Genomic DNA, 15,901 nt, shown 5'->3' with positions numbered 1-15,901 from the left:
CTAATGAGAAAATGGGAGGGGAGAGCATGAGAGAGAGGGAGGGAGAGAAAGGAGAGAGAGATTTTAAGTAACTGTCTCACACAATTGTGGAACTAGCAAATCTAAAATTGGCAGAGCAGGCTGGCACACTGGAGACCCAGAAAAGAAGTGATATTGTAGCTCAAGTCCGAAGGCAGTCTGAAGACAAAAGTCTTTCTTTCTTAGGGGACCTCAATCTTTCTTCTCTTAAGGCCTTCAACTGATTGGATGAGGAACCCACATTATGGAGGGTAATCTGATTTACTCAAAGTCTACTGATTTAAATGTTAATGTCATCTAAAAAAATATCTTCACAGCTATCTAGGCTAGTGTTTGACCAAGTATCTGTGTACCATGGCCTAGCCAGTTGACACATAAAATTAACAATCACAGATGCCTAGGCTCAGAAAAAAGCCTACCCATATGTGGAGAAAGTGCCCTAGCACAGAGCCAGTCTACACAGAGAGCTCCTGAAATTCAAGTATATCTGTCAAAACATTAACTGAACAGAGATTTCAGTGATTAAACACACTAGGGAATAGTCTCTGCAAAAGTAGTTTGGAAAAGTATCAAACAATATTTCAACAACCAAAAAATTACAGGCATTACAATGAAATAGGAAAACATAGCTCATTCAAAGGAACAAGAAAAACTGACAGAAACCATCCCTGAGGAAGCCCAGCCACCAGACTTACTAGACAAAGATATTAAAACAACTGTCTTAAAAATGCTTGAAGAGCTAAAGGAAAACATGAATAAAGGAAATCAGAAAAACAATGCATTAAAATCATAATATCGACATGGAGACAGAAATCGTTCAAAGGAAACAAACAAATTTTAGAGCTGAAAAGAATAACTAAGATGAAAAATTCAGCAAGGGGGCTCAAACAGATGTTGAGTGTGAAGATGAATCAGTGACCTTGATGATATGACAGTTAAATTACTGAGCCTAAGGAACAGAAAAAATATTAAGAAAAGTGAATGACCCCTAAGGGACCTGGGGGGACATAAGCAGTGGAACGAGCGACACATTACAGGAGTCCCAGAAGGAAAAGAGAGAAAGGGGCAAAAAGATTATCTGAAGAAAAATGGCTGAAAACTTCCCAAATTTAATGAAAGATGTAAATCTACTGATCCAAGCAGGTCAACAAACATCAAGAAAGATAAACTCAGAGATCCACACCAAGGTACATTGTAATCAAACTGTCAAAAGCCATTAGGATAGCTAGTATGAAAAATACAAAAAATTAGCAAATGTCAGCAAAGATGTGGAATAATTGGAACTCTCATGCATTACTGGTAGGAATGTAAAATGGTGCAGCTTGAGCCTACAGAAAAGTTTGGCAGTTCCTCAAGTTCCTTCAAATTAAACATTGAATTATGATGTATTCCCCACAATTCCACTTCTAGGTATATACCCAGAAAAACTGAAAACAGGAATTCAGATACTGGTGCATCAATGTTCAGAGCAGCATTATTCACAATAGCCAAAATGGTGGAAATAACATCAATGTCTATTCACATATGAATGGAAAGACAAAATGTGATATATACATACAATGGAATATTACTCAGGCTTTAAGAGGAATTAAAGTCTGCTATATGCTACATGGATGAAACCTGAAAACAGGCTAAGTGAAATAAGCCAGACACAAAAGGTCACATACTATAGTATTCCATTTATATGAGGTACCTAGAATAAGCAAATTCAAAGACAGAAAGTAGAATAGAGGTTACCAGGGATTGAGAGGTGAAGGAAATGAGGAGTTATTGTTTTAGAGTTTCTGTTTGGGATGATGACAAATTTCTGGAAATAAGACAGTGATGATGGTTGTACACTGTATATGTACTTTATGCCACTAAATTGTATGCTTTAAAGTGGGTAAAATGGTAACACTTATGCTAATATATTTTACAATAGAAAGAAGAAATAGGCATATGTTAAGATCAGAATTGTAGAAGGCATCTGAGTAATTTTTCTTAAAATTTTCTCCCTGAACTCTCAAAGAACAGAAAATATTTTTTCAAATTTGACCTTTGTATGAAAATAAATGACAAATTTGGTCTCACATAATCGCTTTGAAAGTTTATTTCAGAATGACCAATAGGACCTTATCCAGATAAAGGTCCTGCCAACACTTCTCACAGGTTATGACTCAGTTTTGCTTCTATGGACCCACCAGTCAAAGCAGTAAAACTAAGTCTTCTTATGAAAACTGAGGTCACCAGAAAAGGGGTGCCAAGTGGGCAATGAAACCCTATTCAGTTACTTCCTATTTGCAAGATGACCTCTTTTGCATTCCTAAAACTTCTACTTTGATTCCCAATATATTGATTTAAAATATCAGTACTTTCACACTATTATATAGAAACAGTACTTGAAATCAATTGCTCCTTTTGCTGCAGTAAGGTCCAGCAAAACCTTAGCACTTCAAGCAAACCTACTGTGCCTATCTATGCTCAAGAAGTAGTTTGGCTGTGAGGAAGTGCTGGTCTCTTCCAAGCCTTTCCTCAGGACCCACACATCAGACACTCTTCTCTATTCTCCAAAGAGCACACCATGGCTGCTGTGTTCCTCTCCTTCTCTTCTTCTTCTTTTGTTGCCTTCTCCTTATCTTTCAGCTTCTCCTTATTTAGAGTGAACTGGATTGGATTCGCTGCTGGTCGTGTCCTTAAGTAATACATTCCAGTCTTCAAACCCTACACAAAGGAAGCAAATACAACAATGAGAAATTGTAAGAACACTAGACATTTGAAACCAATGTTTAAAATACATTTCCATAAACCACATCAGATTGTTTTCTAAACCTGAAATTCCATCTCCTGTAGGAAGCTTCTCAAAAATGCTTAAAGACAAAGAGTCAGTACATTGTGTTCATTTTACCCCTAAAAAAACTTATCTTTTTGGAAATGTCAAACATTTTTGTTCTATAGTCTTTTGTTTTTATGTGTATGACTTCCATGTTTGCCTAAAACAATGTCTGCCTTATAATTATTTAGAGAGCTAGACTGTCTCTGTAAAGAACAGATGATGACTACTTCAAGGATAAGTACCATCATCTTCTATTTGGTATCCCCAGTCTTAGCACATAGTATGTATTCAATAAATGTCTCTTAAATTAAAAAGAAAAAAATTTAATTCCATATAAATACCCAGGTGATTGCCAGTTAATAAGGATAGAATCCAGAATCACAGGACTTTACAGTTGCCAATGACAAGCTAAGTAATTTGGCTTTTAGATTGTACATAAAGTGGAGAAACAATGGATGTTTTTGAACAGTGAGTGGGTTGACGTGTAAAGTTTTATTTTAGAAATGGTAGCAGTGCACAAGATAATGCAGTTACTAGAAGCAAAGAGATCAGTTAACAAGTTAAGAATAATGGTAGTGGAACAGGAAGAAAGATATTCAAGAAACAATACAAAGGTACAACCACCACAACTTGGTGAGTAATTGTATGGAGAATAAAGGGAGGGTCGTAGGTAACTCCAAGGTTTCAAAACTAATAATGAAATAATCCTAAAAGAAACAAGAAAATCCAAAGTGAGAGCTTAATCTGGCACAAAAACCATGGTTTGGTTTTAACATATTGGATTTGAAATGAAAGAACTAGGTGGCAATATTTAAATAGGCAGCTAAAAGGTAAAACTGCTCCAATTCCAAAATATCCCAAGCTGGCAACAAGTCCATGATTTCCTCCACCAACCTGCTTCCAGCCGTAGAAGTGCATACTAGTGAGTTTGCCATAGTTAGGCTCAGCAATGTGGATGTTCAAAGACTGGCTTTGATCAATGAAAGCACCTCTTTCAGCTGCCATCTTAAGAACGGTTTTCTGTGAAATCTCCCACACAGTCTTATAAAGTTGCTTAAGGTCATCAGGAATTTCTGGTATGTTCTGAAGAAGGAAAAACAAATGTTTATTGCACTCTGGCTGAAGAAATCAGCATAATTAACATAATTTTTTTAATGTTTATTTATTTTTGAGAGAGAGAGAGAGAGAGAGCAAGTGGGGTAGGAACAGAGAGAGAAGGGGAAGAGGATCTGAAGCAGGCTCCGCACTGACAGCAGCGAGCCTGACGCAGGGCTTGAACTCATGAACTGTGAGATCATAATCTAAGCCAAAGTCAGAGTCTCAACTGACTGAGCCACCCAGGTGTCCCTTTAATTAACATAATTAATGATACCAGGGTCTGGCCTCAGTTCTATTTCCTGCCAGATCTGACCCATACCGTTCAGTATCATACAATATGAGCCCTTATCAAGTTTCCCAAGACTGCTTACCTCTGGATTAGAATGTCCAACAAAACTCCATTTAACCAACAAAATATATGGCTGGTGGTAATGATTAAAGATCCATTTCTATTTGGATTATAGCCAAAATATTCATTGTTCTAGAGGCACTTAAAAAAGGAAGGAACCAAGCAGCAATAAATGACCCTTGAGCTTTACAGAAAACACAAATAATCAGGGCTATAACTCACAGGTACATGATCAAGGGAAGCAATGAAACAAACCCCTTTTGGAGTCAACAGAACATTTTCTTAGGTATAGGGTTAATCTGCATCAAAACATACAGACTAGCTAATAGTGTTACCATTTCTTCCAGCAAAAATAGAACTGTTACAGAAATCTTTATCTGTGTTACCAAAGAGACAAATGTTTAGACAGAGGCCTCCATCTACAAATAAATGCTTCTTGGGCACCTGGGTGGCTCAGTCATTTGAACGTCCGACTTTGGCTCAGGTCACGATCTCGCCGTTCAGAGTTTGTGCCCCACATCGGGCTCTATGCTGACAGCTCAGAGCCTGGAGCCTGTTTCAGATTCTGTATCTCCCTCTCTCTCTCTGCCCCTCCCTGGCTCGTGGTGTCTCTCTCTCTCAAAAATAAATAAATGTTAAAAAAAATTTTTTTTTAAATAAATGCTTCTTGATTCTCGGCTGCAAATATGCAAATATTTTATTGTTAAATACTATTTCCGGCTCTGTTTTTTGGACTCTGAGTCCTCAATTGCCACCATACTTTTAAATTAGGTCTGACTCTCTAATTTCACACTTTATCAGTGGTCCCCAAACTTTGGTGCATTTTGGAATGACCCAGATGTTCTTTAAAAAATACTAATGCCTGGTTCCCATTTTCAGATATTCCAACTTAATTGTTATGCAACCTAAAATTCCGAAATTTTTTTTAAGCTTCAGAATTTTAAAAGCTCCCCAATTGATTCTTATGTACAGAGAAGTTGGAAACTACTGCTTTATATTATTGCACAAACAAGAGGGAAAGGCCTAGCTATGTGAAGATGTATATAATCCTAGCACAACAATGCAGAGGTGAACATAAGCCTATATGACCACAGTGAATAGCCATTCTTTCTCTCCACTGCCTGGGATAAGTGAGAAGGTACCAATGTCCAACTTAGCTACTAAAGAGCACACTTCATTTTCATTCTGTACCTGGATAGAACCATTGCATGCAATAATCTGATTTTTCATCTCTTCATTCCACAAGCCCCGCTCGGTAAGATCCTTCAATAAGTGCGGATTTACAATCTGAATAAAAAAGCAAAAAAGATGCCAAGGAATAATTAAGAATGACAGGGCTAAACAGGATCACAGGCCTGGAACTTAAAGTAAATAAGATCATTTAAAGAAGCATTTAACATTAGATGACTTGGTAAATTCTGTATTTTATAAAACTGAGAGGCCCATCCTACCAAACAAAAGCTGTATTCCTTTAAAATCTTGACCTGTTATTCAAGAAACGTAATATTTGCAAAGGTGAAAAGAGCCAGCATTGCCTAAGATGGGTAAATCTTTGTGGACTCTTTTTTTTTTTTTTTTTTCCTAAGAAAGGATACAATAAATACTTAAGAAAAATTAGCAATGCATCTACTCCAAACCTACAGAAATTGATTTCAGGAGATCTGGAAATTCACAAATAAAAATCTTCTAAATTAGTGGTTCTCAACCCTAGCTGCATATTAGAATTACCTGGGAACCGTAAAAAAAACACTAGTCCTACCCACCAGAAATTCTAATTTGTAAACAAGTTATTTGTAAAAATTTGTAAATTGTAACCATCATTACAGGATGGCTAAATATCATGTGAACTCTAACATCAACAAGTTACTTTCCTATGTAACCCTCAAAAATTCATTCTTTTGACAGATATTTATTAAATGTCTATTATGTGCTGAAATAGAGTAACACTGGAGATGAAGATGACTCACTTTATCAAAGCTGTGCCCTGTACTAAGCAAAAAGGGGCAAACTAAATAGGAGTTGTCATTTATTCCCAACATCGGGCTTTTGCACGATCTCCTGTAGGTCTAGTCGTGATCTCACCTGAAATTCTCCTGACAAGACTCTGCGAGTATAGATGTTGCTGGTATAAGGTTCGATGGACTCATTATTTCCCAGAATCTGAGCAGTTGAAGCAGTAGGCATCGGGGCAATAAGTAAACTGTTTCTTATACCATACCTAAAGAAAAGGAGATTATCAGATGCTGGTCCTAAAGCTATAATCTGCCAGGAAGGCAGTTACTTTGTGTCATTGTAGTAAATGCAGATGCTGTGAGTGACACCATACATGCATTAGACTCATATAATGACTTTTGCATGCAACCCCAGTACAGATGCAACTTCACAGTATGAATGGTATAGCTTGCCCCTCTCCTAAATGCCTGAATCCTCAACTCAATTAGCACAATTTTTAGTGCTGGCAATTCTTATTATGCCGATTTATTAGCATTTGATACACTAGCTTGCTCAGGAAAATACTCAAATGACTGTTGGAGAGTCCCCACCTGTATCAGGGTACATTCATTCAACCCTCACTCTTTTCTAAGTACCTATATGATCACTGCGCTAAGCTCTTTAAGGAAAAATAATGATGTGAAAGTGGTCACAATCAGACATCTATCACCAAAATTCTCCACAGGAAAAAATTATGCTCAGATTATATATATTCCTGACTTCTTCTATTACCTCTTTAATCATAACGTTCCTAGAGGAAGGTTAACATCTTTGACTCTATTCACTGCCAAACAGAGTGCTTAAGAGTACACTATCTGAACACTGCCCTTAGCTTGTTCTTCAAAGCTTAGCCTAAGAGATGACCCCTCTAGAACATCTTTCCCAACCAGGGAGACAATGCTGAATACAAATGCCAAATACAAGGGCACCTGGGTGGCTCAGTTGGTTGAACGTCCAACTTTGGCCCAGGTCATGATCCCATGCTTCATGGGTTCGAGCCCCGCATCAGGCTCTGTGCTGACAGGCTCAGAGCCTGGAGCCTGCTTCGAATTCTGTGTCTCCCTCTCTCTCTGCCCCTCCCCTACTCTGTCTCCCAAAAATAAACATTAAAAAAAAATTTTTTTTAATGCCAAATATAAATATTTCTTCTGCAAACATTTTCTATGACATGTACCTTTATGTACATTTTAACTACTTGTGTTACATGTCTTACCTTATTTAGTCTTAAGTTTCTCAAAGAGTTTGTCTTTACTACATTCTATACCTCTGGATTTACACAGTACTTAGCTTAAAGCTTCATATCCTAATGGAATCTTAATCTCACTTTGTCACTTTGTAATTTTGAGGCATCAAGCAAACCACCAAAAGACCTCATGTCTTACTTACTCAGTAAAGTGGACAGTGATTTCCTGTCCAAAGATAGGAAAATGTATTGAAGAGCCATATATATATATATTATATACATGGCACATACCAAACTATGGAATTGTCTGTAATCATTAAAAACATTAGGCAGATCTGCATGGACTAAAAAAAGAAGGATGTCCAAAATAAATCCCTAAAGGTCTTAAAATATGTCAAGTTAGGGGTGCGTGGGTGGCTCAGTCAGTTAAGCATCTAACTTCGGCTCAGGTCATGATCTCACGGTTTGTGGGTTCGACTGTGTCGGACTCTGTGCTGACACCTTAGGGCCTAGAGCCTGCTTTGGATTCTGTGTCTCCCTCTCTCTCTGCCCCTTCCCCTGCTTGCACTCTGTCTCTCTCCCTCTCTCTCCCAAAAATAAATAAACATTAAACATTAAAAAAAAAAAAAAAAAAAAGAATGTCAAGTTTTACCACATCTTTGGAACAAAACTGTATGCATCTGCAAGCGTACTGAAAAAGGTCTAGAAAAATACACACTATTAACAATGGTTATCTCTGGAAAAAGGAGTAAGCTGGTTTTTGTTTGTTCTGTGGAACAAGTGGTTGGCAGAAGACGTATAAAAAGAAGGGCTATTGGGGCACCTGGGTGGCTCAGTCGGTTGGGCCTGACTCCAGCTCAGGTCATGATCTCATGATTCGTGAGTTCGAGCCCCACATCGGCTTGCTGCTGTCAGCACAGAGCTTGCTTTGGATCCTCTGTCCCCATCTCTCTGCCCCTCCCCTGCTTGCGTGCTCTCTCTCAAAAATAAACATTTAAAAATAAAAAAAGGAAGGGCTTTTACTTTCCATTTTATTTCTGTATTTGAATTTTATTATTCATGTATTAATTTTGAAAATTTAAAAAGTTGTGTATAGAAAAATATCTATAGCATTTTGACAAAAAAAAACACAAAAAATAAACTATAGCTTCATGTTTGTAAAAGTTGAATTTGCATGTAAATGTACACATGCACACATGTTCAAAAGAAAATCTGAAAGATGAGAGACAAGAAGATACAAACAGGTTTTTGGGGGAGGTGGTACTGGGATACTTTTCATTTTACTCTCATTCACACATATATTTTCCTAGATTTTCTAATATGTATTATTTGAGTAATAAAACAATTTTAAGGTGAACAGATATTTTTAAAGAGTATTTTAAACCTATTACTTCCTTCTGTAAATATTAAACACTTTGCATATGCATTAACCCACAGATGACAGACTCATGAAGAAAATGAAAACAACTTGTTTATTATTCACTAAGCAAAACATTCTACCTGCCCTTAAATCTTTTATGTTTCTTAGATTGAAAGGCCTTAAAAAACCTCAAGTTTCACAGTTTTTCTTTCACACAGTTTAACACATTACCCTCCAAAACCTCTCCAAAATCCCTAACTTATTCCTATGACAATCAATTCAGCAAAAGCCATTTTGACAAATCACCAAGGTGGTTAAGCAAAAAATAAAAGTGAAAAACATTTAAAAAGCAAGCACAATGGAAAATATGAAGGTTTAATGAGAAAAAGAATTGCTTAATCCTGATAGTTAAGCCCCTAAAACAAGATGAGTTAATAATAATACCTACCATTTATTAAAATGTTTTCAGTGTACCAAGCAATTTGCAGGTTACTATTCATATATTATCTTACAAAGTATTTTTACAAAAACAGTTCTGTAAATAGGTCATGTAAACCCCATTTAAAAGAGAAAAATAAGTTTCAGAAGTTAATAAAACATACCTAACTTCTGAAAGCCACGAGAGTTAAACCCTCCTTACTTTAAAGCTACCTTACATCTCCTTACTTACTTTGCAATCTTTTCCTTGAGAAGTTTCCAGTCCCATAGGTCTGTGGGAATAACATTCCACATATCGTACTGAAGGATCTAGGGAATAAACAATGCCAATTTATGACAAACCACCCTACAACAATTTAAAACCATGACAAAAACCGAATGACTGCCATGCCCTACATCTCAACAAATGTCTTCTAATAGAACTGTGTGAGGAATTCAAAGTCCACAGATTCCCCTGGCCAAATTTCCATGCAGTCTAACTGATTAAAAGAATGTTAAAAAAACTGGTTAAGGCTTACCTCTTCCCTTTATCATATCTAGAATCCATATCATATCTACAAACCAGGAAATCCTAACATTAACACAAGTATATTGCTGAGATGCATTCTCTTTGTATAGTAAAGTGTTACTCTATTTTCATCTTTCTTAATTGCTTTGATCTGCCCCTTGATCTATTTGCTTAGCTACTAGACATCTATTTTCAAATCACTGCATATCAGACTTCCCCAAAATCAGCAGGAACATCAAGACTAAAAATAACATAACATTTTATTTTACACTGAAGAAAATCATTCTACCAATAATAAAGGCAGTGTGGACAGCAGAATTGTTCCCAGGTTCTCACCCCCTGGTGCACAGCCCATGTACAATGTCCTCCTCCCGAATGTGGGCAAGACCTGGGAATATGATGGATGTCACTTACATGATTATGGCAAAGGTGAAAAGTCTCTGCAGATGTAATTAAGGTCACCAATCAGTTAATTTTGAGATAAACAAAAGAGAAATTATCCTGGGTAGACCCGACTTATCAGATAAAAGCCCTCAAAAGAGCAATTGGACTTGGGTATTCTTGAAATGAGACACTCTCTCTCACTAGCTTTAAAGAAGCAAGATGTCATGAGTTCTACAGCTACAAAAAAAATGAATTCTGCCAACAACCAGGTGAGCTTAGAAGAGGACTCTGAGCTTCAGATGAGACTCCAGCCTCTACCAACACCTTGACAATAGCCTTGTGAGACCCAAACTAAGGCAAGCTTGGAACCCTGACTCAAGGAAACGATGATAACATATGTTGTTTTAATGTACTATAATTTAGCGAAAGAAAACTAATACAGTTAGCATTCTTCTTAGGTCACTTTTACCAATGACTAGTTCTAAATAAAACATTAAAATAAAAGGGAGGGGCGCCTGGGTGGCTCAGTCGGTTGAGCGTCCAACTTCGGCTAAGGTCATGATCTCATGGCTCATGACTTTGAGCCCCACATCAGCTCTGTGCTGACAGCTCAGAGCTTGGAGTCTGCCTCGGATTTTCTATCTCCCTCTCTCTGTTCCTCCCCTGCTCATGTTCTGTCTCTCTTTTAAAATAAATGAATGTCAAAAAAAATTTTTTTAAATAAACAAAGGGGTGAGGTGTCTGGTTGGCTTAGTTGATAGAGCGTGGGACTACTGATCTCGGGTTTGTAAGTTCGAGCCCCCGTTGGGTATAGAGATTTCTTAAAATAAAAATCTTAAAAAATAAAAAAGGGAGTCTGACTGGCTCAGTTGGTGGAGCATGCGATTCTTGATCTCGGGGTTATAAATTTGAGCCCCATGTTGAGTGCAGAAATTACTTAAAAATTAAATCTTAAAAAAAAAAAGTATCGGGGCACCTGGGTGGCGCAGTCGGTTAAGCGTCCGACTTCAGCCAGGTCACGATCTCGCGGTCCGTGAGTTCGAGCCCCGCGTCAAGCTCTGGGCTGATGGCTCGGAGCCTGGAGCCTGTTTCTGATTCTGTGTCTCCCTCTCTCTCTGCCCCTCCCCCGTTCACGCTCTGTCTCTCTCTGTCCCAAAAATAAATAAACGTTGAAAAAAAAAAAATTAAAAAAAAAAAAAAGTATCTTTTTAACTCTAGAGAACGAAAGTACCATATTAGCTTCCTATGGCTGGTATAACAAATTACTATAAATTCGGTGGCTTAAAATAACAAAAATTTATTCTCTTCTAGCTCGGGAATCCAGAAGCCCAAAATGAACATGTTGGGAGGGCCAACTCCCTCCAGAGGCTCTAGAGCAGATTCTGTTCTTTGCCTCTTGCAGCTTCTAGTGACTATCAGCATTCTTGGGTTGTGGATGCATTACTCTGGTCTCTGCCTCCATCGTCATGTTGCCTCCTCCTCCCCTCTGTCTCCTACAAGGATACTGTCACTAGATTTAGGACCCACCTGGAAAATCCAGGATAATCTTATTTCAAAATCCTTAATTATATCTGCAAAGACTTTTTTAAACCAAAAAGATAACATTCACAGGTTCCAGCAATAAGATGTAAACATATCTTTTTGAGGGCAACCATTCAGCCTACTACAGGAACTTATAAGCAAAAAGAAATTTCATCCATATACTTACTCCTTTGCTGACTGGAGAGCCCTCATAGGTTTCATATGGACCATGCTCCTTGGCCAGGTCACAGCTGGCTTCCAAGGCTCCATAATAAATAGTTTCAAAGATTTGCTTGTTTAGTAACTGGGCTTCTGGACTCTCAAAAGGATACCTCATCAGAATAAAAGCATCTGCCAGACCTTGTACCCCGATTCCAATGGGGCGATGGCGTTTATTTGATAAGCATGCCTTTGTGCCAACAGATTTAGAGAAGAAAGAGACATTACTGAATAGAAAAGGCAACATTCTGCACCAAATGATACCCTCTCTCTTTTTATCTCCATTTTCTCACACCATTCCACTGACAGACATTTAAATGATGACTGGCAGACCGTGATACACTCCCTCCAACTTGGATTTCGATAATTACCAATAAGCAAAAAATCTATTCATACCTCTGGGACAGGGTAGTAATTAATATCAATAATTTTATTCAAGTTTCGGACAATGACTTTGGTAACTTCAGCCAACTTCTTAAAGTCATATGTGTGTTCTGACGTGACATACATATTCAGGGCTAGGGAAGCCAAGTTACAGACTGCAACCTGGAATGCAAAGAAAAGGGGTCAAGAATCACACAATTTTTATTTCTTCCCCATGTCAATGACAGCAACATGTAAGCCTCTAATGCTCTATGATATTAAATTATAAAATTTTTATCTTTATCTTCTCCCTCTTCATCGTTCATTTCTAAATCCCAATACCTATTCACATGTGAGTTATAACACGCACCAGTGAAATAAGTAAGAAGGAGAGAGAATCTGTGTTCCATACTCCATGGCTCTATGACCAGACATACATCCCATTGTGCTATAATTTTTTATGTATATTCGTCTCAGGAGATGTATGCTGTCTAATATACCAGCCACTAGCCACATGTAGCTATTTCAATAAAATAAAAAATTCAGTTTCTCAGTTACAATGATCATATATCATGAGCTCAACAGCCACCAGATACAGAACACTTCCATCACTATAGAACGTTTTTCCAAATTACACATTCCTACCTTACTCTAATTGAGATTCTGATAAGCCTTTAACAACAGGAGATCCAAGTTTGTGAATTCTGAAAAAGCTCTTCAGGTGATTTTCCACTACACTACACTAGGTGATAAGCTTCTCCAGGAAAGAATCATATCTTATTTACCCTTATATTTTTAGTTCTGGTACCACATCTCGCATATAATAAATGCTAAATAATGTTAGATGAATATTTTCTTTTCCGCTTTGATTAGGACTATCCTAACCCAAACTCTCAACTCCTCTCACCTAGACTCCCTCATGCCCTTCATATCTACTCAATTCTACACAAGTTGCCTAAGTACCCATTTATAAAGTATAACTCAAATCACATAATCCGGTAATTGAGTCTGATAAATGCTAGGGAGCAAAATAAGGGAGGAAAAGACAAAAGAGTTCTAGGAATAAGGACAGAAGGATGCCATTTTTAAATACAGTTGTCAAGGAAGACATCACTGAGAATAGGACATATGAACAAACTGAAAAGGTTAGATAGCAAGCCATGTAGCTATCTGGGGGGTGGGGGCGAAGAGCATTTTAATATTCAAAGTAAAGTAAACAGCAAAAGTCCTGAGGAAGGAGTGTGCTTGATATGTTTAGAAACAGCAAGGAAATTAGTAGGGCTGGAGCACAATGAGCAAGGAGGGAAAGTAACAGTAGATGAGATGGGCATCCCCAGTTGTGCATGACTTCATGGGGCATTGTAAGGATTATGAATGAAAATGAATGAAGTATTGATACATACTACAACACAGATAAGCCTTGAAAACATGCTAAGTGACATAGGCCTGACACAATAGATCACCATATTATATGATTCTGTTTATATGGAACACCCACAAGAGGCAAATCCAGAGGTAGGAAACAGATTAGTAGAAGTTGCCAGGGGCTAGGGAAGGAGGCTTCCTCCTCCTTTCCATAGTTTATATCCAACATCCAAGCAGCCTGTCATTCAACCACTACAACAATCTCCTTAGGCTAACCTCCAACCTCTTCTCACACCAAAACACTCTATCACCAGAAACAAGAACCATCCTTCTCATCCTAGCATTTTGATGCTATTTTCCTTCCAGGAACCTACAAGGGCTTCCTACCTCTGTGACATGCCAGCTTTCACCTACTATCTCCCCTCCCTCAGCTATAGCCATCTCTCCATACACCAAACCATAATGTATTTGTTCCATCAGAACAAACTTATTTGAGGGGCGCCTGGGTGGCGCAGTCGGTTAAGCGTCCGACTTCAGCCAGGTCACGATCTCGCGGTCCGTGAGTTCGAGCCCCGCGTCAGGCTCTGGGCTGATGGCTCGGAGCCTGGAGCCTGTTTCAGATTCTGTGTCTCCCTCTCTCTCTGCCCCTCCCCCGTTCATGCTCTGTCTCTCTCTGTCCCAAAAATAAATAAACGTTGAAGAACAAACTTATTTGATACACACTGCATAAAACCTATTCCTGTCTCTGATCTGACAGGCTATTCTTCCCAAATGGAAAGCCTGTCCATAAACTTCTTTTTTAAGAAACCAAATCTATGTCCCATTTCTATCCTTACCTCTTCTGTGAATTGCCTTAAAGATCTGAGATTAGAATTTTGTCTCACCATTCACTGAAAAGACTCTCCACCTGCTTATTACATACTTTAAACTGAATGAACATCCTGACACATTTTTGTGTTTGTCCTAAACCAACATGACTGAACACTGAGTAAAGATTATTACAACAATGTGTGTGTAATAAAAAGGTGATTAAATCTTTTCTACATGGCTTAGACTGTAAGATATTTGAGGGCACAGATCACACCTGTTCCCTTACAATCTCTACTTTAGTGCCCTTCTATTTACAACAAACTACAAAAACTCCCTTCCCCCACCTCAAGTGAAATCAAGTGAGGGATGCACAAACAATAACTGCCTAAGATTCTTCTCTCAGTACTCTGGGCAGAAGTTTTTCTACCTACCTCATCTTTGCTGGTATACTCTACTATTTCTGTGCACAGGTTGCTGCATTTGATCGTTCCCAGGTTCTGCTGGTTGCTCTTCCGATTACAGGAATCTTTGTAGAGCATGTACGGGGTACCTGTCTCTGTCTGAGACTCAATGATGGCATACCAAAGCTGCTGAGCTTTTACAACTTTGCGGACACGACCCTGTTTCTCATAACTGAAAGGCAAAGCTAATATTATTTTAATATTCCTTAAGAAAATCTTTATTGCAGACAACTTGAAGACACTAAAATATAAAATTACAAAAACTCTTAAATTGTTTACTATGTTTTGCTAAAAGGGTGGGAGTGGGGGGAAGGAATATGATCTTTATTTTACTATAGCTAAAGCCACAGAGGAAAATCAGACAGCTCTGGACCTATTTGAATATACCCCAATTCCACTAAATCAACAAAACCCTTCATAAGGAAAAGGAATAACACCTCAAGTGGTCAAATCTCCTACTATTGTACTATTATTTAATAAACTCTTGACATGTGTCCTAACTGTTCTTGATTCCTGGGTGCAATATAAAGCATAACTTTTTTTTCTTTTTTTGTCAAATGTACTGACAAAAATAATACTCTCTGTCTTAATTTTTATAAGGATCAGTTAAAAACCTCTTTATAACTCCCAAAGTTTTAAGAAAGTAGAAACTCAATTTTGGTGAAGAGTCAGATAGCAAATCTGACCAAAATATATTATTAATCACATTCTCTACTGGATGCTTCTGAAGATTCCTAGAAACTGGCTAATGACTGATGATATTTTGACACTTGGATTCCCCAAATAAAAGAAACATACGGTTAAAAATGATTACTTTAATATTTTTCCCATACCTTTCATATAGCTTCTCAAATTCCTCTCCCCAAACCTCATCCAGACCAGGACATTCATTTGGACACATCAAAGACCAGTCCTACAAAGGGAAGAACCCATACAAACTTCAAATAACCAACCACACATAGTCCATTAGGAACACTGCAAGGGACAGGGTGACTTCTATAGACTCTCTTGGAAATCTGC

At 37.9% G+C, this 15,901-nt stretch overlaps 1 protein-coding gene across 1 annotated transcript in view; it reads right to left on the bottom strand.

The window, feature by feature from the left end:
- Window positions 1-2,084: 2,084 nt before the first annotated feature.
- Window positions 2,085-15,901, bottom strand: part of RRM1 (ribonucleotide reductase catalytic subunit M1) — a 37,563-nt gene continuing 23,746 nt past the window's right edge. The window contains exons 11-19 of the mRNA XM_030333485.2: window positions 15,715-15,794; window positions 14,852-15,053; window positions 12,279-12,428; window positions 11,851-12,072; window positions 9,483-9,559; window positions 6,360-6,495; window positions 5,469-5,564; window positions 3,725-3,913; window positions 2,085-2,718 (exon numbers count right to left, since the gene is read on the bottom strand). Coding sequence (XP_030189345.1) covers window positions 2,530-2,718; window positions 3,725-3,913; window positions 5,469-5,564; window positions 6,360-6,495; window positions 9,483-9,559; window positions 11,851-12,072; window positions 12,279-12,428; window positions 14,852-15,053; window positions 15,715-15,794 — 1,341 coding nt within the window. The 3' untranslated portion in view covers window positions 2,085-2,529. The remainder of the gene's footprint in view (window positions 2,719-3,724; window positions 3,914-5,468; window positions 5,565-6,359; window positions 6,496-9,482; window positions 9,560-11,850; window positions 12,073-12,278; window positions 12,429-14,851; window positions 15,054-15,714; window positions 15,795-15,901) is intronic.

The sequence above is a fragment of the Lynx canadensis genome, chromosome D1 (assembly GCF_007474595.2).
Source record: "Lynx canadensis isolate LIC74 chromosome D1, mLynCan4.pri.v2, whole genome shotgun sequence".
In the NCBI taxonomy this organism is placed as follows: Eukaryota; Metazoa; Chordata; class Mammalia; order Carnivora; family Felidae; genus Lynx; species Lynx canadensis.
This window is presented reverse-complemented; position numbering and strand designations above follow the sequence as displayed.